The sequence below is a fragment of the Artemia franciscana genome, chromosome 4 (genome assembly GCF_032884065.1).
Source record: "Artemia franciscana chromosome 4, ASM3288406v1, whole genome shotgun sequence".
Lineage (NCBI taxonomy): Eukaryota > Metazoa > Arthropoda > Branchiopoda > Anostraca > Artemiidae > Artemia > Artemia franciscana.
This window is the reverse complement of record NC_088866.1, coordinates 57,594,330-57,617,947: the sequence shown is the minus strand read 5'-3', so window position 1 is coordinate 57,617,947 and position 23,618 is coordinate 57,594,330. Positions and strand designations below refer to the sequence as shown.

Genomic DNA, 23,618 nt, shown 5'->3' with positions numbered 1-23,618 from the left:
GATTTTCCAAGTTCCCAACTGATTTTGGTCCATACTCCACATAGACATTTCTAAAATCTGGATAGCCCTCTCTTCTCGTGTTTCGTCATTAAATTGGGTTTTTGGGTGGGTATGGTCGTCCTCTAGACTTATTTTATGCTAATGAAAAATACTGTCTGTATTAAATGCCTTTCATACAATATTTGACGTTACTGCAATGCTATCCAGTATCTGTTTTGCTCTTTTTGCCGGGATTGGCGCATATCACGAAGTGCATCTTTGTGCACTTTTCTAAAGGCAACTCTTTGCTGTTTGAAACCAGCCATTGCTTGTGGGGCTTTTACTTGTCTTACCTAATCTCAGGTGCTGTTATGCCATGGTTGTTCCCACACAAGGTATGGATTCACTTTAATGAAATATAGTTTTCGGTAGAGTCAGATGTGGGTTGCTGGTACTTCTCTGCAGATTTTTCGCCTACTCTTTTGCATTCCCAGCTGAGTCTTTTGTGCTTTGTACCAGGCAAAATACGAAAACCTCTACACGCATTGACTATAACATAATTTTTTGAAAACATGAGCGTTGACCTTTTAAGAGTGGTGATATATAAGGTAGAAATCAAGTAGAGATGATCGAATTTGGCCTTTGCATGTGTCGAAACTGACACGTTGTTTGAATCTTTACGAGAGTAACAGATTGTTCGTGTTCGACCTTGCCTTATTAGTCTTTTGCGGCGGAGCCATCAAAACTATTTCAGGAGACGTATTTCCCCCTGTAATCTGGTAGGAATCTGGGTGGGGGGGTATGAGCTCTGGTAGAAGCAATTAGTCATTATTAGAATCTCCATGACCTAAAAACTGAAACAGTGTATGCTAAATATATGACAAATATTTGTGTCATATAGTGTGTCACGTATGACAAATTCTCATATGTGAAAATATATGACACTTTTTATGGCACTTGGTATTAACCAAGTGACATATAGCAATCGCCAGTTCTGTCGGTCTGTCGGTCCCGGTTTTGCTACTTTAGGCACTTCTAGGTAAGCTAGGACGATGAAATTTGGCAGGTGTATCAGGGACCGGACCAGATTGTTTTCCTGATTTGACCATTTGGGGGGGGGGGGAGTGGGGGGTCCGTGAATTCGGAGTAAATAGCAAAATTTAAGTATTTTTAACTTACGAACGGTTGATCAGATCTTAATGAAATTTGATGTTTGGAAGGATATCATGTTTCAAAGCTGTTGTTTTAAATCCCGACCGGATCTGGTGACATTGGGGGGAGCTGGGAGGGGAAACCTAAACTCTTCGAAAACACTTAGAGTGGAGGGATCGGGATGAAACTTGGTGGGAAAAATAAGCACAAGTCCTACTAGATACATGACAGATCCGCTTTCTTTGGGGCTGTTGGGGGGGGGTTAATTCTGAAAAATTAGAAAAAATGAGGTATTTTTAACGTACGAACGGGTGATCGGATCTCAATGAAATTTGATATTTAGAAGGATATCATGTCTCAGAGCTCTTATTTTAAATCCCGACCGGATCTGGTGACATTGGGGGGGGGGGGGGGTAACCTAAAACTTGGAAAACAGTTAAAGTGGAGGGATCGGGATGAAACTTGGTGGGAAAAATAAGCACAAGTCCTATATACATGATGGACATAACCGGAATGGATCCGCTATCTTTGGGGTATTTCGGGGGGGGGGGGGGGTTAATTCTGAAAAATTTGAAAAAATGAGGTATGTTTAACTTACGAACGGGTGATCGGATCTCAATGAAATTTGATATTTTGAAGGATATCGTGTCTCTAAGCTCTTATTTGGATCTGGACCGGATCTGGTGACATTGAGGGGAGTTTGGGGTGGGGAACCTAAAATCATGGAAAACGCTTAGATTGGAGGGATCGGGATGAAACTTGATGGGAAAAATAAGCAGAAGTCTTAGATACGTGATTTACATAATTGGAACGGATCCGCTATATTGTTTGTGGGGGGGGGGGTTAATTCTAAAAAAATAGAAAATGACTTATTTTTAAGTTACGAAGGAGTGATCGTATCTTCATGAAACTTCATATTTAGAAGGAACTAGTAGCTCATATCTCTTTATTTTAAATTTCAACCGGATCAAGCGTAATTGGGGGGGGGGGACCGGAAACCTTAGAAAATACTTAAAGTGGTGAGATCAAGATGAAACTGGATGGGAAGAATAGAAACCTGTCTAAGATACGTGACTGACATAACTGGACTGGATCTGCCCTCTTTGGTGGAGTTGGGGGGGGGGGTTAATTTTGAAAATTGAGGTATTTGTAACTTACGAAAAGGTGACCAGACCTTAATGAAATTTGATATTTAGAAGGATCTTGTGCTTTAAAGCTCTAATTTTGAATTCCGACCAGATCCTGTGACATTGGGGGAGTTGGAGGGGGAAACCGGAATTCTTGGAAAACGTTAAAATTGGGGTATTTTTATCTTGCGAATGTGATTGGATCTTAATGAAGATTGATATTTAGAAAGAATTTATGTCTCAGAGCTCTTATTTCAAATCCCGACCAGATCTTTTGACATTGGGGGGAGTTGGAGGGGGAGATCTTAGAAAACACTTGGAGTGGAGGAATCAGGATGAAGCTTGGTGGATAAAATAAGCAAATGTCCTTGATACGTGAATGACAGAACCGTGCTGGACTTGCTCTCTTTGGGGGAGTTTGGGGGAGGGGTTCAGTGATTTGGCGAGTTTGGTGCTTCTGGACGTGTTGGGACGATGAAAATTGGTAGGCGTGTCAGGGAGCAGCACAATTTGACTTGATAAAGTCGTTTTCCCAGATTCGACCATCTGGGGGGCTAAAGGGAGAGGAAAAATTAGTAAAAATTAGGTATTTATAGCTTACGAGTGGGTGGTCGGATCTTAATAAATTTTGATATTTAGAAGGACATCGTGACTCAGAGCTCTTATTTTAAATCCTGACCGGTATTATTCCTCTGATTTTCCTTTTAAATCAATCTATTGATTCTTAGAATTTTGTTAGAGCTCATACCATATGATCTCTTGGCTCCTAGCTCTTCTTGCCTCGTCACAAGTGCCATATGAGCTCTTAGCTCGTGTTTTCTCTTGGTTGCATTATTGGAAGTTGTATTTTGTTTTTCGGGCTTTATTTGTAGTTGTATTTTGTGTGTTGCTATGACCTGTGGGATTTTTGAATAAATAGTATCTTATAGTACGGGAACAATGCTCTTAAGTGCTGTAAATGCTCTTAGTATTTAAAAAAAAATCTTTTTTCTTGTAGAAAAAAATCTTGGATGATTTGGAAAAGAGTTGGGCAGAAGTAATCGAAGGGACCCTTGGAAAACAACTACGTCTTATGAAATATGCATACAATAGCAATGAAGATCCTACTGGAAGCAAGGCAAAAAATGCCATATTATACCCGTTTCTCAGTGCAGTTCCTATACCAGATGTGACTAAACTTATTATACAACAGGTGCATCACCTATTATCTGGGTCGAACAGTTTTAGCCCGCCACTAAATTTTCTAGCCCACGATCTAGGCCGCCGATATTTCCGGCTTTTTTCAAAGAACCAAAAGACAGCATCAAAATTAAATGATAAACTGAAGCGACTCCATATAAAGTATTTCAACCGACTCTTAGACCCCCAAGTGGGCACAGCAAGTAACTGTCGACAAATTTGGGAAGAAATAGAGTTTAGTAACCTTGAAGGACCTGATATTTGTGTGGAATCGAAACCATGGCCTGATGCAATCATAACTGAATTAGGTGAACATTTCTATAAATTGATTTTAGATGATATAAAATTTGATGCAAGGCGACACACGAATGAGCCCTCTGAATTAGTTCCTGCTTTTTATATAGTTTATAGACAGAAGGGAGAACGCTATCTACGGGAGCTTAAAGTCCACCCTTTATTGATGACGTTGTACAGTGACGCAATGTCGAGAGATTTGAATTTCGAGGCGGATGTTCTACCAATGGTGGTGCCCCCTATGCCTTGGCTGACACCACGGACAGGTGGCTATTTAACGTCGGAATCACTTTTCTTCAGGTAACTATTATAGTTTGAACCCTAGAGTAGTTCTGAAATTTTAAATGGGATTGGAGATATTACATTAATTAACAACTATTAGTTATTAATTAATTAATAACAATATAATAATTATATAATATATAATCAACTATATTTATATTACAATAACTCATATAGGTAACTATATGGTCATATAATAACTTATATAGGTACCTATTATAATAATTCATAGGCAACTGTAATGGTTTGAAACGTAGAGTAGTTCTGAAAATAGAGTTGGGATTGGTGATAAAACCTTGGCATACTTTTCGGTTGTTAGTTTATTAAAAACACATAGTAACATTAATAGTAATAACACAGTAACAAATTAAGTTATAATAATACAATTTTTATTATAACATATAAACAATTTAGAATCAGGCTTGACCAAGTTCGCTTTTTATTTTTGTTTTTTAAGTTGAACCATCAAAGGACTCGATCGACTTTTAACTCTCTAAATTCTGTACAAGGGTGCCCTGAGCATCTTTGTTCAAGGATGTGTTTCTGTTTTGTAACATATTTTGTGTGTTTTGAGCTCAAAGTCCACCCTTTATTGATGACGTTTACAGTGACACAATATCAACAGATATGTATTTCGAGGCGAATGTTCCACCAATGGTGGTGCTACCGTTGCTTTGGCTTACACCACGAATAGTTGTCTATTTAACGTCAAAACCGCTTTTTTCATGTTTTTGAAACGCAAAATATTTATTTTTAGTTTTTGATAATTTTAAAATTTAAAAATTTGTATTTTAATATTTTAAATCTAATTTTTCTTTCTACTCTCTTGAATATAAATTGTTACTCTGATAAACAAAATATTCTTTTTAGTATTGTTTTATACGATTTCATATTTTAAGATGATTTGATCATTTTGTAGTTCTTCTCGATGGTCAAGGTTAATTCAGAATGATAAAACGTAGTAACATAGAGACAACCACATAACCATATGCGGTTGAAAATGGTATCTCTTGGCTGTGTCTAAGAACGACAAAGAAAATTATTTTATCTTGTCATTTTGCAATATAAACATGAACTTCAGTCATAATTTGACGTAAAACTACATTCATAACAAGTTTTAAATTCATAATATTCATAAAATAGACCTAAATTTCATAACCTAAGGGATTGGTCTCTAATAATCTTTTATTTTATTTCTTTGGAGAACTGGACTCATTTTGTTTCAGTCAAAGACTGGTCATTCCTAGCAGAACAATAAATCTTAAACGTTTAAAATGATTCCATTTCCAATGCTCACTTCAATTATGCAAAATTTAATATTTTTTTAATTGCAAAAAATATTATAGCTTGAAACGCAGAGCCATTCTGAAAGTAGAGTTGGGATTGGAGAGAAAACCTCTGGAAACTTAATTTTTGGTTACTATCCGCTACCAATACATAGTAACAGTAACAACACAGTAAGTAGTAATAACACAATTTTTAACAATCACACGTTAACTTTTCAGAAGCAAATGTGACCAGGTTCGCTTTTTATGGCACTTGGTATTTACCAAGTTTATCTGTCTGTCTGTCCCAATTTTGCTAGTTTGGGCACTTCCAGATAAGCTAGGACGATGAAATGTGGCAGGCGCATCAGGAACCAGACCAGATTAAATTATAAATTGTCGTTTCCCCGATTTGAACATCTGGGGGGGGGGGAGTGGGAGGGACGGTTAAATCAGAAAAATTAGGTATTTTTAACTTACGAACGGGTGATCTGATCTTAATGAAATTTAATATTTAAAAGGATCTCGTGACTCAGAGCTCTTATTTTAAATCCCGACCGTATCCGGTGATATTAGGGGGAGTTGGAGGGGGAAATGGGAAATCTTGGAAAACGCTAAGAGTGGAGAGATCAGATAAAACTTGTAAAACTTGGTGGGAAGAATAAACACAAGTCCTAGATACGTGATTGACATAACCGGACTGAATCCTCTCTCATTGGGGAGAATATATATATATATATATATATATATATATATATATATATATATATATATATATATATATATATATATGTGTATATATACACTGTTGCAAGCACGTTTACGAAAAGCTCTATTGTCGCTTGACAAATCAAGAAAAAGACTAGTAAAATCTAGCATATCCTAAGTCATACCAATATTCAATTTTTACCCTCGAATCCAAACAAAATAATAGACGTGCTGCTTCAATAGCCATGATAGAATCTACGCTCTTAAATAATTTATTTCATTTATATTTCTTTTTATTAATTCAGTCACCTTCTCTCTTTCCATTAAAAAGGCAGTAGTGAATACTGCCACTTATTATCAGTAGTGAAGACGTCCCGGTGGAGGTCTGGGCGAGATATGTGCTCTTTTGTTTCGATTTCATTGTCTGAAAAATTTCCTTGTTTTAATTCTGGTTTTATTTTTTCTCCTTCATTTCTTTATCTTCTTTTGGTGATTTTTCATTTTTCTTCGCTTTTTCTTGCCAGTTTGGTGTTACAAATAACATTTAATATCATTAATAATAATATCATTAATTATTTAATAGTTTTTAATAATTTGTATATTAATAAAGCTATATACTAATATTATTATATACTAACCCATTGTCGCCCATTAGGGAGGGGGGAGGGTGGATCCAGCCCCCCCTCCCTGTGGCTTAATGACACTACCTTGTATTTGTCTTAATTTAAAAACTTCCCACAAAACGCGTTTTTCAAAGAAAAGTAAAGAGCTCTTTTATGCCAGAAATGGCAGAAATAAAGTCAAATAAGTTTCAAAGCGTAGAACTACCACACAGCACTACCAGTAAATAAATGAAACTCAAAACAAACAGAAATTAGAATAAATAGCTCAAAACGTTAAAAATAGCTAGAACAAGTCAAACTCAAAACGAGCAAAAATTAACATTTGTAGGACTAACGGTGGATTGTCATTTTAATATACACATACTGATATTTATTCCTTAAAGACCTAGTTTTTTTTATTTATTTATGAAAAAAAATGAAAACATTTAAAACGTATTTTGTTTTCAGTAAAGCTTAAATTTCAAATTTCGAATTTTAAGTAAACACGGCTATTTATTCTGTTTTTGTTTGTTTTGAGTTTCATTTATTTATTGAGTGACGTGTGGTAGTTTTACGCTTGGAAGATTACTTGACTTTTATATCTGCCCATTTTTGGCTTAATGAAGCTCTTTACTTTTCTTTGAAAAACTTGTTCTGTGGAAAATTAATTTATTTTAGTTTTTCATTGGCATGGTCTTTTTCGTGAAAAAAAATAATTTTTTTAAGTTTTTTTTTTCTATAAGAATCCATAGTTTGGCTTGCTATTTGTATGTTAAGAGAAACTTTTTCAACAATTTTTAATCATGACAAAAATAGTATTTTCAATTCAATTTTATACCACCTCAGGTTGACCTGAAAAATAAAACTTAATATCATTCCCAAGAGATTTTATGTTTGCTCTTTGCCAACCTGGATACACTGACGCTGTTTATTTGGAGAAATAGCAATGGCAAGAGGCCCGAAAACTGCAACTTAACACTCCCAGTCGTTCTTGATGTATTGATGGAGTGTCTTATTGACAACCATAAATACAGTGCCTTTTATTTAGTTTTAAAGTAGCATTTAGTTTTATAGCATAATGAGCCAATTGCATAATTTGAGGTGGTTGACATGGCCAATAAGACATAGACATAGTTGCTAAAGACATAGTTATTGGACCGTTCTAGTATGCTGAATCACCGAAACAAAATGGTTGTCTAAAACTTTGGACTGAATGTATTTAGAAACAATAGCCTTGAGAGACGGGCTGATTGTCCTCCAATCTCTTCTTACTCTTAAAAAGGACACTAGAACTTTTAATTTTGTTTTGAATTAGCTCCTTTAAATGATTCAGCGATATTTCTAGTTGTTATTGAGTGATGCTGCCTATCATATTGCTTATATGCCCTTTTGAAAACCTGCATGCATACTTTTTTCTTTTAATTGAAACCCCTCTAAACACCGTAGAAGTTTCACCTTAATGCTCTTAGCGTCATTAGTTACAGTAATTGGAACGGTAGTATTAAAAGTAAACACTTAGTGCCTTCTGGCTAGTTCAAGTTCCCCCCAAAACTTACTCTTAAGGTATGACTTAATAATATAAGTTGTTCTTGAGATATTGCTTTGTCACCTTTTCGAAAGTCCACATGCTCATAGTTTGTTTTGATTTAGCTCAACATCCGCCTAAATATTCCTTATATTAGATTACTGAAGACATTGTTGTAGGCTCTTTGAACTATTGGTTACAAAATAACTCTCTTGCCTTTTCAATTGAACCTGTTTGGGCAAAAGTTGTTGTCAGGGAGGGGTGGGGGGTATTTTCCCTCCGTCACGTTTGACTCTTAAAATAGAACTAGAGCTATATATTTCCAATCGAATGAACCTCCTCTAAAGTTCACAAGATCACCCCTTCTATAAAAGCATTGCATGCCTCTGGGGCGTAACTTGAAACCCTTACCCCCGGGTCGTAAGGGGCTGTGTCAACTCCAAAGGACTTTATATATGATCTATTGAACTATTTTTGAACAAATGGCTATCTCAAAATTTCTATTGGATGCAGCTGGGGAAAATATGACATGGGGGGGGGGCAAATCTGCCCTCTGATAAATTTGACTCTTAAAGGACACTAAAACTTCCGATTTCCAATCCAATGAGCCCCCCATTTGAAATTTATACGACCACACTTTCAATAAAATAAACCTTATATTCCTTTGGGACATAACTTGCCCTGAGGGCTCTGGGAGAGAGGTCTCATCCTCAAAGACATAATATCTAGACTTTTAAACTACGTCAGACTAAATAGCTCTCAAAATGTTTATTGGAAGTGCTTGGGGCAATGATGGGTGGGGGGGCTGGTCTCCCTGTAATCACTTTTGACTTTTAAAGAAGGCAATAGCCCTTCCAATTTCTAACTGAATGACCCTTGCCTGGAGGGCTGGGGGGGGGGGGGTATTTCATCCCCAAAGACATAATTTTTGGACCCTTCAGCTACGCTGAACCAAATGTCTATCTAATAATTTTGACTGGGTGTTTTTGGAGAAATGGTTGGAATAGCTGGGGGGTTGACCTCCAATAAATAATACATTGTGCCGACATCACTCTTTGCTTAGGCAGTGCAATTGCGCTTCCTATGATATTTTTGTTTGGTGGTTTCTATTATACAGCATTAAAAGTGTTGATTAGACCAGATAAGCCACCCCCCCATAAAATCCAGCTGATGGGCACCTATGGACTAACCTGAATTTTTAGTATTAGTTTTAGTACTTTTAACATTTATTTAGGGGTGTTTCTTAATTTAGATTTTCTTCAGAAAAAAAATGACAATTTGATTACTTCTGCTGATTCATAAGTATTGTAAGTTAGACTCCCGAATTATAATTTTGACTTTAAACCCTTACCGCTGGGAGACTCTAATCCTAAGGACTAAGAACTATTTTTGACTCCCTGACCCCTGGTTTGATAAAGCCATTCCATGATGAAATTACATAAAAAAACTAGTTTTTTTAACTGAAAGTAAGGAGCGACATTAAAACTTAAAACGAACAGAAATTATTCCGTATATGAAATGGGTTGTCCCCTCCGCAATCCCTCCCTCTTTACGCTAAAGCTTTTAATTGTTTTAAAAAGCAGAATTGTGGCAAAGAGTCAAACTTTAGCGTAAAGAACGAGGGATTGTGGAGGGGACAACCCATTTCATATACGGAGTAATTTCTGTTCGTTTTAAGTTTTAATGTCGCTCCTTACTTTCAGTTAAAAAAACTAGTTTTTTTATATAATTTCTGAAAGTTTTTGAATTAATGCATGTTTGATTTTGGCTCTCCACACATAAATTCTTAAAATGAAATTTGCATATTAATTCCTTTTTTGGCTAAATGGCTTTCTCTTAGTTTTGATCAGACGATTTTGAGAAACAAGGGATGGGGAAGGAGGCCTAGTTGCCATGCAAGTTTTCGGCTACATAAAAAGGCAACTATAGATTTTAATTTTTAACGAATTTTTTTATTAGTAAAAAATATACGTAACTTAAGAATTAACTTACGTAACAAACTTTTATATTCTTTAATTTTTATTATGTATATGAGGGGGTTTGTACCCTCGTTAATACCTTGTTCTTTACACTAAATCGTAAGTTTTGTCCCAAGTCTTTAAGAATGACCCCTGAATCAGAAAGGCCGTAGAACAAATAGTTGAAATTACTAAAAATACTGTAGCATAAAGAGCGAGGTATTTATCTCCTCCTAAATACCTCGCTCTTTATGCTAAAGTATTTTTAGAACCCCTCATATGCGTAATAATCTCTGTTCGTTTTAAGTTTCATTGCTACTCTTTACTTTCAATTGAAAAAACTTTTCCATGTTTATTTTTTCATTGTTTTTTTTTTATAGTAATTTTAGAAAATCCTGCGCCCTTTTCATTGAATTTCTGTTCCCCCATGACATATTTCTCCAAGGAAAGATCCTCCCACATAGCCCCTCCCCTCAACCCAACCCCCAAAACCAAAAAAAATCCCCTGAAAACGACTGTACACTTCCCAATAACCATTATTATATAACACTGGTCGAAGTTGGTAACTTGCAGCCCCTCCCCCAGGGACTGTGGGGGAGTAAGTCATTCCCAAAGACATAGTTATTATGGTTTTTGACTATGTGGAACAAAATGGCTATCTCAAAATTTTGATCTGTTGACTTTGGAGAAAAAATGAGCGTGGGAGCGGGCGTAGGTGCCCTCCAATTTTTTTGGTCACTTAAAAAGGGCACTAGAACTTTTCATTTCCGTTAGAATGAGCCCTCTTGCGACATTCTAGGACCACTTGGTCGATACGATGACTCCTGGGAAAAAAAAAACAAAACAAACAAACAAATAAACACGCACCCGTGATTTGTCTTCTGGCAAAAAATACGAAATTCCACATTTTTGTAGATAGGAGCTTGAAAATTTTGCTATAGAGTTCTCTGATACGCCGAATGCAATGGTGTGATTTTCGTTAAGATTCTGCTACTTTTAGGGGAAGTTTTCCCCTATTTTCTAAAATAAGGCAAATTTTTTTGGCTCGTAACTTTTGATGACAAAGACTAAATTTGATGAAACTTATATATTTAAAATCAGCATGAAAATCTGATTCTTTTGATGTATATTTAGCATCAAAATTCCGTTTTTTAGAGTTTCGTTTACTATTGAGCCGGGTCGCTCCTTACTACAGTTCGTTACCACGAACTGTTTGAAAAAGCTTCTAAACAACTTCACAGTTGTGATACCTAATATAGCTTTAACGTGATGTCTATGACATATCTAGCTTTGCCTTACGAATTGCATTATGTTATTAATTATACTGTATTATAAACTGTCTCATAAAGCTGTGATCATTCAGATGAATTATTTTTTGTTCATGAGTCACTTGTCGAAAAAAAATTTGCTGGTGACAGGGCTCATTAATTTGGGTGTTTAGATTGAAGTGAAGAATATATGTCTGATGCCAGATTGGTTGAGAATCACTTGGTGATTCTCGGTGGTGGTCAATCACTTGGTGGTCAATCATTTCTTCGGTGATTTTTTGTTTTTGGTTGTTTTATTGCTGATATTTTTTTATCTAGTTGTTAACAATATTTTTATTCTCTATAATCATAGGACCTATCATTTTTTACCATTACTTGCAGGAGTTTTAGAACAGAAGCAACCATTCGGGCTGATAGATTGAATCATCTTCCTAGAAATCAGTTATACCCCAATATGGATGCCTTAAATGCGATTGGACTAACAGGTTGGAAGATAAATAACAGGGTAAGATTTATGAAGTATTTATTCTAGTTTCATTTCTCATATACTGTCATTTCTCGTTTTTAACTTTAATTATATGTCAATTTCATTTAAATTATACCCCAATTGAAAGGAAGACAAAAAAAAAAAAAACAGAAGAAGATCTCTGAGGTATTTATTCCAGTTTCATTCCTTATTGATTGGCATATCTCGTTTTTTTAACTTTAATTTATATTTCAATTCCAATTTTTGAATCCAATTGAACTAATTCCAATTATTTATTTCAATTACTTGAATGCGATTGGGCTAATTCCAGTTATTTATTTTAATTCCTTAATGTGATTGTACTAATTCCATTTATTTATTTCAATTCATTAAGTGCGATTGGACTTATTCGAATTCCTTTAAATGCGATTGGACTAATAGCTTGAAGATAAGCAATAGAGTAAGATCCATGAAGTTCATTTTAGTGTCCTTTCTCATATATTAGCCTCGCGTTTTTTACTTCAGTTTTTATTTCTTTTTTTTTCTACCTTCTAATGTTTAGATTCCTAAAGGAGGTTGTCCCCTTGCTTTTTCAACTTTCTGCAATGTCATATCTGATTCACGACGTTTCAAAGAAAGTTAAAATTATTTAGTGAATATGGCATTCTTTTAAAGAAAATTGTATTTATTGAAGTTTTACCTAATTTGTTGGTTTACTACAATAAATCAATAAATGTGGGGCACGGTTTGTTCTTTCCCAACAGTATTGACAGTTCGTTGCCCCTATACTTTTTTTCTATTGTTATTATTTTTTATTTTATTTTTATATTATTTTTGTCACTTTGTAAAGTAAAGTGTTGAATTGAAATTGCTCGTTAATTTTTTTATTTACCCATTCTTTCAACCGTGTTTGAATTGGGCAATCTATTTCATAAGATTAATATTTCGATTGTCTCCATACTCAGTTACTCGCCCTGATGAATGCCCTAGCGAAAATAGGGAAGGTATTAAATGTTGGAGTTGTTATGGTGTTGTTAGATGGTTTGGAATCTCTGCTCTGTCATTAAATCCTTCCGTAACCCCTGTCCTCGGAACCTGCTTGCGTTGCCCAATAATGGCATCATGGTTAACCTCTCACGAGTTTGTCTAACGAGAACTGTGACTGCAAGCAGGGCTCTAGAGTACCTTTGAGGAGTGGCCAAAGGCGGATCTAGAACACAATCTTGGAGGGGGGGTCCAATGGGACAAGGGTGCCAACAATTGACGAAATTGACAAGTTTATTTAGAAAACAGTAAAAAAAAGGAATGAGGGTGTCATAGAAACTTTGGGGACCACTCACTCCTGGTTCCGCCCCTGGAAGTGACACCTGTTGGACTTGCTGCAGTAGTAAGTCTCTATAATTGCTTAACTTAATTAGACGGGGAAGGAATAATTCCTTTGTAAAACAAGAAAAGTCTACCCATTCCTTTTGAATTAACTATAATTAAGGTCAATCAACGACGTTAACTATCACGCTAACGTCATTATAGTTAAAGTGGGAGTGATGAGGAATGATTTGGAATGACAGTTTCTCAATAAAACAGGCTTTTGGAAATATCAGGGGGAAAATAGATTTAATTAATTATGGAAAATGAAAAACAAAATATTTATCTTCGAACTTCCAGAAACATGTTATTCTTGCGCCGAATCACAATTATCTGGCTTTACTTGTTCTTTATTTTGAAGCTCTATCTATGCTCTTATGCATCCTGTATTTTGAAGCGTATGAATGAAAAATAAGTTTATCAGAACGAATGACTTTGCTCAGGAATTTGTGCCGATTACAAGTTTAGTAGGATTTGTAGATCTATGAAGTAACTCTAAAATACCAGAGTTGTAAAGTAGTAGAACAAATAATAGTATTTACTTTTCTAGATTCTGGATTTTGTGATCGACATTTTCAACCAGAAAGGTGATGAGTCTCTTGGAATAGCCCTTCACCCATCTACATTAGTTCCGCCAACTGGAGACATTTCATCTGCTACTACAGCTACAGAGCGACATACCATTTATAGAGAGCATATGCTATACAAACAAAGGAAGTCAGAACTTTTGAGCCTGTGGTGTAGCACTCTTTTCACGTTATCCATAGCAAACCATGTAAGCTCTTTTTTTAGATCTAAGTAAAATCGTGTTTTTGGCGATTCAGTGGGAACCAGGACGTCCCTGCATGGTTGCCCATAAGGGGTGGAGGGGGGCATTGTTGACTTGCTGCGGATACTGTTTGGCTAAGGAATATCTTTTAAAATGTGCATATTTTAATTTATTTAAAATAGGAGAAAGCAGTAGGCTTGTAAAATTTATTTATATGCCACAAAGAAATAAAGAAGAGAAAAGTGGGGATGTCAAGCGGTAGACATAGGAGTTCAACCGAAACTTTGGTATAAAGAAAACATGGAAATTAAAAGGAAACAACTTGGAAACTGAACGTCCATATAAATACTGTAGATTTTGTGCATCGGCACCGTCGGGTGTGCTTATGTTTTATGAATCGTTAACGTTTTAAGCTTTGTTAAGCTTATCAAGAAAGTTTATTAAAGCTTTCTAAACGTATTAAAAACTAGTAAGATTAGCGACTCGTATTTATCGCTTTTGCTCAATAGGGTCAGAATGTTTCCTGTATCTGAGCTGATCGATTGCACAAGGTATTTTTTTTGTTACACTGCTTTTCAAGCGCTTTTAATTTTTGCTAGGAGCCTTTTTATGGAAGAAATAAGAAAGACTAGGAAAAAATCTGCTTTGTTTTTCATTTATAATCAAAGTAATGTTTTATAGGGGTTGGTATTTGGAATTTTGGAGCCGTCCTTATATAGGGGAAACCCAATCCCTTCGAATTTCACGGTTTGGTATTTCCCAAGAGTATTTTCGAATGTGTTTCCTAATTAAGTAAAAATAAATTAGTAACAAAATAAGTAGCAAAAAAATCAGTCAGAAGAAATGTGTCTCTAACGGAATGCTGTCAGAACGGTTCCGAATTTAGGAGCATTAGTTAAATTTGAAACGCGAACCCAGGTCACTTATACAAAATGTTTCTTGCTAATTTCTGTTATTCCAAAATTCAATTGATGATACTCATGACTTTAAATTAACTGATGAATTTCAGGTTTTTTCAGATCAATATTTTGACCTCATTCCCTGAGGAAGAATGGGCCACCTCTCTCTTTTCAAATTTTGAAGCTCTTGAGCCCCCCCTCCATGAATCACGTAAATTGTGTTTTTACCTGAAGTTTTTGTTGGTTTTTATACAAGCATATGCTTCTGAGTACATTCTCAGTGTGACCGCCTACTAGAGTCTAAAAGACGATAGTTACTTGTTATGACCTACTTTTCACTGTTCACCTTTATTAAGAGTGGTCCAGTGACCGGTCGACAAGTGGAAGAAGTATCCCCCTCTCCAATAACAAGTAAAGCAGAAGTATCCCCCTGACTGTTATCTTTAAAGCTTTCTAAGAGGAGTTTAATTCTTATCAAAATTAGATGTGTCCAGACTTTTGGAATATCAGCGTTCAGTCTTTTTAATTCGGGCTGTTGAAAGAGTTGGCTTAAAGTGATTAAAGATCGAGATCAGAACTGACCAGCTGAACCATATCTGAACTGACCATATCGACTCTTTGTAATGCAGGGAATGCAGACTCGCATTGCAAGATTGTTTCCTTCCCTTCTAATACTTTTTATTTTGTCCGAGTAAATCTATAAAATATGTAATTATTATTAATTAATATTGAATTTTATTGATTTTCTCAACTTTTCAAATTTCCTGTAGTTTTCATACCTTCCCTTAACTGTGGTTTTACTTAATTTTCTCTGAATCTCATTCTGTATCTCTTGTCTAGGTGTACTTGGTAAGGAAGAATATACTTTTAACCCTACACGTTGTGTAGTAATCTCTTATTGTCAGTTTAATTTACATTACCTTCAACATAGTTTTGCTGAATTTTTCTTAGAATTTCATCCTGCATTTATTATCAAAGTGTATTTGGTAAGAAACAATAAAATGTCTACCAAATATATTTACATCAATTTTCTACGAACAAACAATTTCAAAAATTTCTGCTTAATCTATAATCACATGGTCGATTTCATTGCAAGAAATATTAATCAAGAAGTTATTAAAATTAATCACCAAGGCAAAACATTACCACTAAACAGAATCATATGCCAATCAAATTCGAACGAGAATTCAGAAACGTTACTCCTATGTAAAAATTACCTGATCTGAGATTCTCCTGGGCGTCCAGAGGTGCTTAGGGTATCCAGGATGAGTCGTCAGTTATCTTTTGCCGCATCATTAGTGGTGGCATCTCTTGATCTGGTTGCCGAGATGTCTTGAAAACCGGTTTGAAGCGGGGTATTGAGATTTTGTCTCTGTTTTGCAGCTGCATCTCAATATGTCTTAGGACATCCTATTTCCTTTGATGTTTCCTTTGGGGTAGTTATTCCCGAAGAATTTATTATGTGTGTGTTTGATATGATTCGAAGTCTAGTGCGCATCCCTACTCTTCATACAGGGTTGGAAGTGTCAACAAGGTTGCGTAAAAACTGCTAGAAATCGAAAACGAATGTAAACTTGTGTCTCATAAAATCAATGAGTGAAAATTGTAGATATACCTTTTTTACTTCATAGATTTGTGAATTGTCTAGAATAAATAACGTTTGATCAAATCAAACAGTTCGTGGTAACGAACTGTAGTAAGGAGCGACCCGGCTCAATAGTAACCAAAACTCTAAAAAATGGAATTTTGATACCAATAGCTACATCAAAAGAATCGCATTTTAATGCTGGTTTTAAATATATAAGTTTCATCAAGTTTAGTCTTACCCATCAAAAGTTACGAGCCTGAGAAAATTTGCGTTATTTTAGAAAATAGGGGGAAACGCCCCCTAAAAGTCATAGAATCTTAACGAAAATCACACCATCAGATTCAGCGTATCAGAGAACCCTACTGTAGAAGTTTCGAGCTCCTATCTACAAAAATGTGGAATTTTGCATTTTTTGCCAGAAGGCAGATCACGGATGCGTGTTTATTTGTTTTTTTGTTTTTTTGTTTTTTGTTTTTTTTTTTCTTTTCCCCAGGGGTGATCGTATCGACCCAGTTGTCCTAGAATGTTGCAAGAGGGCTCATTCTAACGGAAATGAAAAGTTCTAGTGCCCTTTTTAAGTGACCAAAAAAATTGGAGGGCACCTAGGCCCCCTCCCACGCTAATTATTTTCCCAAAGTCAACGGATCAAAATTCTGAGATAGCCATTTTATTCAGCGTAGTCAAAAAACCTTATAACTATGTCTTTGGGGACGACTTACTCCCCCACAGTCCCCGTGGGAGGGGCAACAAGTTACAAACTTTGACCTGTGCTTACATATTGTAATGGTTATTGGGAAGTATACAGGCGTTTTCAGGAGGATTTTTTTGGTTTGGGGGAGGGGTTGAGAAGAGGGGGATATGCTGGGGGAACTTTCCTTCGAGAATTTGTAATGGGAGAAGAAAATTTCCATGAAGGGAGAGCAGGATTTACTAGCATTATTAAAAAAAAAACAATTAAAAAATAAAACTGAAAAAGCTTTTTCAGCTGGAAGTAAGGAACAGCAATAAAACTTAAAACAAACAGAAATTATTACCCATATGAGGGGCTCACCTCCTTCTAATACCTCGCTCTTTACGCTAAAGTATTTTCGGTAATTTCAACTACTTATTCTACGGCTTTTGTGATTCAGGGGGTCATTCTTAATGAATTGGGATAAAATTTAAGCTTTCGTGTAAAGAGCGAGGTACTGACGATGGGGCGAATCCCCTCATATATGTAATAAAAACATGAGAATACAAAAGTTCTTTACGTAAGCTAATTTATAAGTTACGTAAATCTTTTACCAATAAAAAGATTCGTAAAAAATTAAAAGTTCTAATTGCCTTTTTAATTAACCAAAAAATCGGGGGGCAACTAGGCTTCGTCCCCCGCTCTTTTTTTCTCAAAATCATTCGATCAAAATTATGAGAAAGCCATTGAGCCAAAAAAAAAAATATGCAAATTTCGTTTTGATCATTCCTCTGCGGAGAGCCAAAATCAAAACATGCATTGATTCAAAAACGTTCAGAAATTAAATAAAAAAAACAAGTTTTTTCAACTGAAAGTAAGGAGTGACATCAAAACTTAAAACGCACAGAAATTACTTTGTATATGAAAGAGGCTGCTTCCTCATCAACGCCCCGCTCTTTACGCTAAAGTTTTTTTACTGTTTTAGAAAGAAGAATTGAGAGAAAGAGTCAAACTTTAGCGTAAAGAGCGGGGCGTTGATGAGGAAGCAGCCTCTTTCATATACAAAGTAATTTCTGTGCGTTTTAAGTTTTGATGTCACTCCTTACTTTCAGTTGAAAAAACTTGTTTTTTTTATTTAATTCTGATGTAAAAAGGAATTGTGAAATCTCAAGATCATCTAATTTTTTTTTTTTTTTATGAAACGGATTCTATTAGTAGTATAGTTCTAGGAAGACACACGTAATATTTTTTCATGAGGTGCATAAACAGGATTTTTTGGTGAGAGAGGGGCAAATCTTTCGAAAGAGAAAAAAAGACAAGTATAAGGAATAATTGTTACGAATCACAAAAGTTTTGATAATTTTGAAGGAGGGCCAGGGCCTTAAACCCCCTAAAGAAACGTACCTGTATTTTGCTTAATGTTGCACTAATGTGAAACGTTTCGCAAGGTATATTCCTCTCCTTTAAAAAACTCTACCTGTGTTACATTTTCCTTAAATTTCATGGAAATAATTTTCCCAGCCTCATTCGCAAAGTCCATGTACGTTTTGTGGTATTTTAATCATATTTTTCTAAAAATTCATTCAGAACCGTAATAATCTTGTAAATTTATTGCATAAATTTTCCACCTTTGATAAATTAAATTTAATATATTAATTTTGGCCTCGTTTCTATTTATAAGTCGGGCAGGTTCAGATTGACTGGGTTTTTTTTTTCAATTTTTTAACATGACAGTATAGTGTTTTACTATCATACCGTCTGGCTGAATCTTCCACCTCTTCGGTAGTTTCATCAAAGGCTTTCCACCTTACACATCCTTAATTTAGTCATAATCCGAAAACGGAAAAAAAATCTCATTTTTAATCTTGACTATTTCCAACAGCTCATTAATTTTATATCTCGAGACCGGTGCGCTATTATAAAACAAACTTGAAAACCAGGTAGAAAAGCTAACTGTGTATTGACCGTGTTTTGAATGTGCCAACCGTGTATAAATCGTATATTGAAATGTTCCTTTTAGCTAAAAATAGCAATGGAAGGGAAAGTGAAATTTGGTTGTTTGAATTGGCTAAGTGCAAACTGTATATTAAGTGCAAACTGTATAACCGTATATTTCTAAAAAATTACGAAAAAATTTTGAACTCAATTTTTTAATAAAAAAAGCTCGACCCAATTATGAATTTTTTGGTAGTAGCTGGACCAAATTTTGGAAAAAAACGTGGCTGAAAAACTAAAAAAAAAGTTAAGAACCAGAAGTTTTCATATGCTATTATGTAGTTTTGGTAGTAATGGGAGCCAAATTGAACAAAAAAAAAAACGAAAAAAGAAGTCAAAAACATATGGCACTAAACGGAATAATAATAATAATAACAATAATTTATTTTTGACCCACTTCATGTACAAAAATGACAAATGTGGAGTATAGCAAAAAAAAAAATACCCTGCAATGCACGAATGCATTAATTAGTTCATAGTTCTGAACTAACTTTCATTCAGTGAACATCTCTATTTGCACTACACAATTTTCAGCTGGATTAACTCTGACAATTAAATATCTTTTTTTCAGTGAATTCGGAGCAGTAGCATCATTTTTGCGAGTGCTCTACAAAATTGGATGTGAATTATCTTGGTCGTTCGTTTATCTTTTTTTGAAAATTGTAAATGTTATTGCGTATAAATATGGTTAAAAAAAGCGGGAAGTGATCAAGACAAAGTAATTTAGAGGATTCAAGAGGATCCACGGAGTCGACTAATAATATCTCAAAGTTAGATAAAATCCTTGAAATAGACAAAGCCACTAAAAATGATGTTTTAGAAATAAAAATGATGATGAAGATGATAAATTTATTTTACATTTGTAGGACAAAAACAAAAGATTGTCTTAAATGGAGTATAAAATAATAAAAAAAAGGAAGAAAGATAGAAAACAAACAAGAAAGCAAGAAAAAACAGCAAATCCAAGTTAGCCTAAATACATAAACCAACAAGTCCACATTAACTAAATATATGCAGCACATAAGGCACCACAAACTAAATTACACCATAGCAAGGTATAAACTATGATTAGCATCCAAGCCCACCGCAAACAGATCACGCCGATCTTTTACCCGCTGAACTGGTTCTGTGAGGCTATATTTTTTCACAACATGAGTATTTCTAATCCAAAGTGGCAATTTCAGTAAAAACTTGGCATACTTAAAATATACCGATCGGATATATTTCACACCAGTCGCTGTAAATATGGGCCAAAAAGGGGAAAGTGCAAGAAGGTGGGATCGAATCGTTGAAATGGAAATGAAAATCGTTGACATTAAACCTGGTTTAGAGTCCCTAAAATCTCGCGTTGAAGATCTCGAATTAGCAAGAACGGCCCACGAAAATGAATTAGCTAGTAACAAGCCGGAAATGTCGGCATTATGAAACCAAATTGAATAGGAGCCTGGTTTGGGTGAATTAGCATCTAGAATCCTTGTGGTAGAAAACATGAATAGAAGAAGGAATGTTAATATTTGGAACATTAAAAGTGAATCTAAATCAAGGGCTAAGGACCATGTTCTTACCTTACTTTTTCACCTTGGAATTAAGACTAAATTTGAGCTACTTGAGTATACAGATCGATTTATCAAAATCCGGCTTCATGATGATAAGGACAAATTCTGTATGCTTCAGGAAAACAAGAAACTACATGACAACCCCTTCAGAAGAGTAGCCGGACGTGAATCCCCTTATATCTATATAACAGATTATGTAACAAAAGGAGTTCCTGACATTTGCAATTCCCTTAGAATTAATCAGAAAGAATTTAGAGAAAAGGGAATTAGTGCTTGGATCCCCTCAGTGGTCCCACCTGTATTATGCTTAATTGATAATGAAGAAAAAGTAAAGCTTTAGCGGTATAAAGTCCTGTAAGTGAGATACATGTATGAGAAATAGATTGAACTAGTCGTTAAGTATTTTTTAGTGGATTTATAGTTTATCATGAGTATTTGTGATTTATTTATTGAATTCATGACTGTAGTTGGTTTATGATCTAACTCATGTATCCGTGTTAAATTACGGTCGTCTTCATATGATAATACGAATAATGGAAACAAATAAGAAGGCAAGAAGAGATTATGTTCTTCTTTTTTTCATTTTCTTTTTTGTTGTTGTTGGTATTATTTCTATTTTGTTTTTCTTTGTTCTTATTTTCGAAACACTCGTCTTTTTTCTCTTCTTTTTACTTTTCTTTCCTCTTTTTGTATTTACATCGGCTCACTGAGATTGGACACGGAATTATTATTGAATTTGGATTATGGATGATTTGAATATTTTACAAATTCCTGCTGGTAGGTTGGAGGAACTGGAAAAATATCTTCTTGATATAAATAAATATTTCCATGAATTTTCGTCACAATATCAAGATTTGTCATTTCCTTATATTGCATCTAAAAATAAATATTTATGTATTCATGATCTTCCACCTTTAAATAATCATATAAAACGAAAGTCATTTGGAATTGTAGAGGAGTAAATAGCAGCCTAAATCTTTTGCATGATTTTTTTTTAAGTATCTTCAGCAGATGTGTTAGGAATTTGTGAAACATTTTTTGATGAATATAATTCATTTCAAGGTTATGAGAATTATCGATTTTTTGGTGTTAATCGCAAACAGTTTAGGAGGGAAGGAGTAGGTTTTTTTATACGAGATGATTTTACATCTTCTTTACGAAATAAATTTATGATTTGGAATGCTGAGATACTATTGGAGAATTGTGCAGTAGAAGTGAATTTTTGAAGAAATACATTTTTGGTAATTGTAGTATATCAGCCACCATCGCCTAGTCTTCAAGAGTTTTTAAGGCAATATGAGTCATTGTTAAATGCTCTCACCCAACAAAATCATCCAGTTTATGTAATGGTAGATTTGAATGTTGATTTAATGCGTCATAATGCTTTGATATCTAATAAGTGATTGGAATTTTCGAATATTTCGTTTTTGCATGGTTTTCTACCTACTTACTTACTACCGTCAAGAATTTGTGATAGCCATGCAACTCGTATTGATAACATTTACACATCAGAAAATATCTTTAATGCCCATATTATTTTAAATGATACGTCTTACCATTGTGCTGTTGTTTCTGACTTCTCTGGATCAGGAATGGAGCGTTAAAAGAGACAAAATAAAAGCTATAAGAGGGTAATTAACCAGAAAAAAATAGATGAGATAAAAATAAGAGCCGTAGATTGGAGTGATCTGTTAAGTATTGAAGACCCGAATCAGTCAATTGTTTTATTTTATTGCAAGTTTAACCAAATATTTGACCGAGTATGTCCTTTGGAATTATGAAAAAGTCAGGATTTACCTCTTAAGCCATGGGTTACTCAAAGCTTGTTAAATAGTATAAAAGAAAAAGACAGATTATATAAGGTGAAGATGCAGTATCCAAATGAAATTAGTATGGAAAACTTTAAAAAGTATGAAAATCGGTTAACTTTTGTTCTCAGAGAGGCAGAAGCAGGATATTATAAAAAAAATTTGTGAATGCGATTCACCGCGGAAAACATGGAAAATAATAAATGAAAGAATTAATAATGTCAAAACAAGAAATAGTCCATCCCACATTACAACTAATGAAGGAGTTAAAATAACGGATGAGATATTAATGGCAGAAGCATTTGCTAGCCATTTTAGGAAAATTGGACGTGATCTGGGGAATCAAATTTCTGCTGGAACACAAAATCATAGACAATATATTCCAAATAAAGTAGATAAGACTATATTTATGTACCCTATCCAGTCCTTGGAATTGTAAAGAGCTGTTACTAGTTTGAAAAACGGATTTTTGGTAGGATATGACGGTATGTCGACTTCTCTGTTTAAAGAACTAGCTGAAGTGCTGTGTCAGCCGCTTTTATTTATTTTTAATTCTTGCATGAAAAAAAGATATTTTTTTTCCAGTTTGTCTTAAAGTAGCTAAGGTTTTACTTTTTGTGATAAAGATAATCCAAATAATTATAGGCCTATTACTATTTTATCACCTGTTTCTAAAGTTTTTGAAAAAATAATAAAGAGTAGATTTACTTCATTTCTGGTAAAGAATAATTTTTTTTTCTCCCAATCTGTTCGCGTGGTAGGTCAACAGAGCAAGCAGTAGCTGCTTTACATAATTTCTTATCAGATGCTATTGATGATAGCTATTTGGCGGCAGCTCTATATTTTTTTTACATCAAAAAAGCTTTTGATTCAATAGAACATGCAATTCTTTTTGAGAAGTCGGAAAATATAGGAATTCATGTATTAGCTCTTGATTTAGAGAGCTCTTATTTATTAGAAAAAAGTTTTACAGTCCAAGTTGGCGAGGAGTCATCTAATATTTTTCCTTTAGAAAATATAGTGGTTCCACAAGGGTCTGTATTGGGGCTGTTACTTTTTTTATACACATAAATGACCTTCCAAACTGCATGCCTTCGGACAATGAATCATCAATATTGTTTGCAGATGACACAGCAATTAGTTTGAAGGCAGGCACCGAGGAG

General features: G+C 34.7%; 2 protein-coding genes across 2 annotated transcripts in view; both read left to right on the top strand.

Moving 5' to 3' along the window:
- Positions 1-23,618, top strand: part of LOC136026655 (small ribosomal subunit protein uS9m-like) — a 507,124-nt gene that overhangs the window by 297,020 nt on the left and 186,486 nt on the right. The window lies entirely within an intron of this gene.
- The window catches only part of LOC136026652 (DNA-directed RNA polymerase, mitochondrial-like), a 122,368-nt gene that overhangs the window by 77,174 nt on the left and 21,576 nt on the right, over positions 1-23,618 (top strand). Inside the window, exons 8-10 of the mRNA XM_065703388.1 lie at positions 3,256-4,031; positions 11,721-11,844; positions 13,721-13,945. Coding sequence (XP_065559460.1) covers positions 3,256-4,031; positions 11,721-11,844; positions 13,721-13,945 — 1,125 coding nt within the window. The remainder of the gene's footprint in view (positions 1-3,255; positions 4,032-11,720; positions 11,845-13,720; positions 13,946-23,618) is intronic.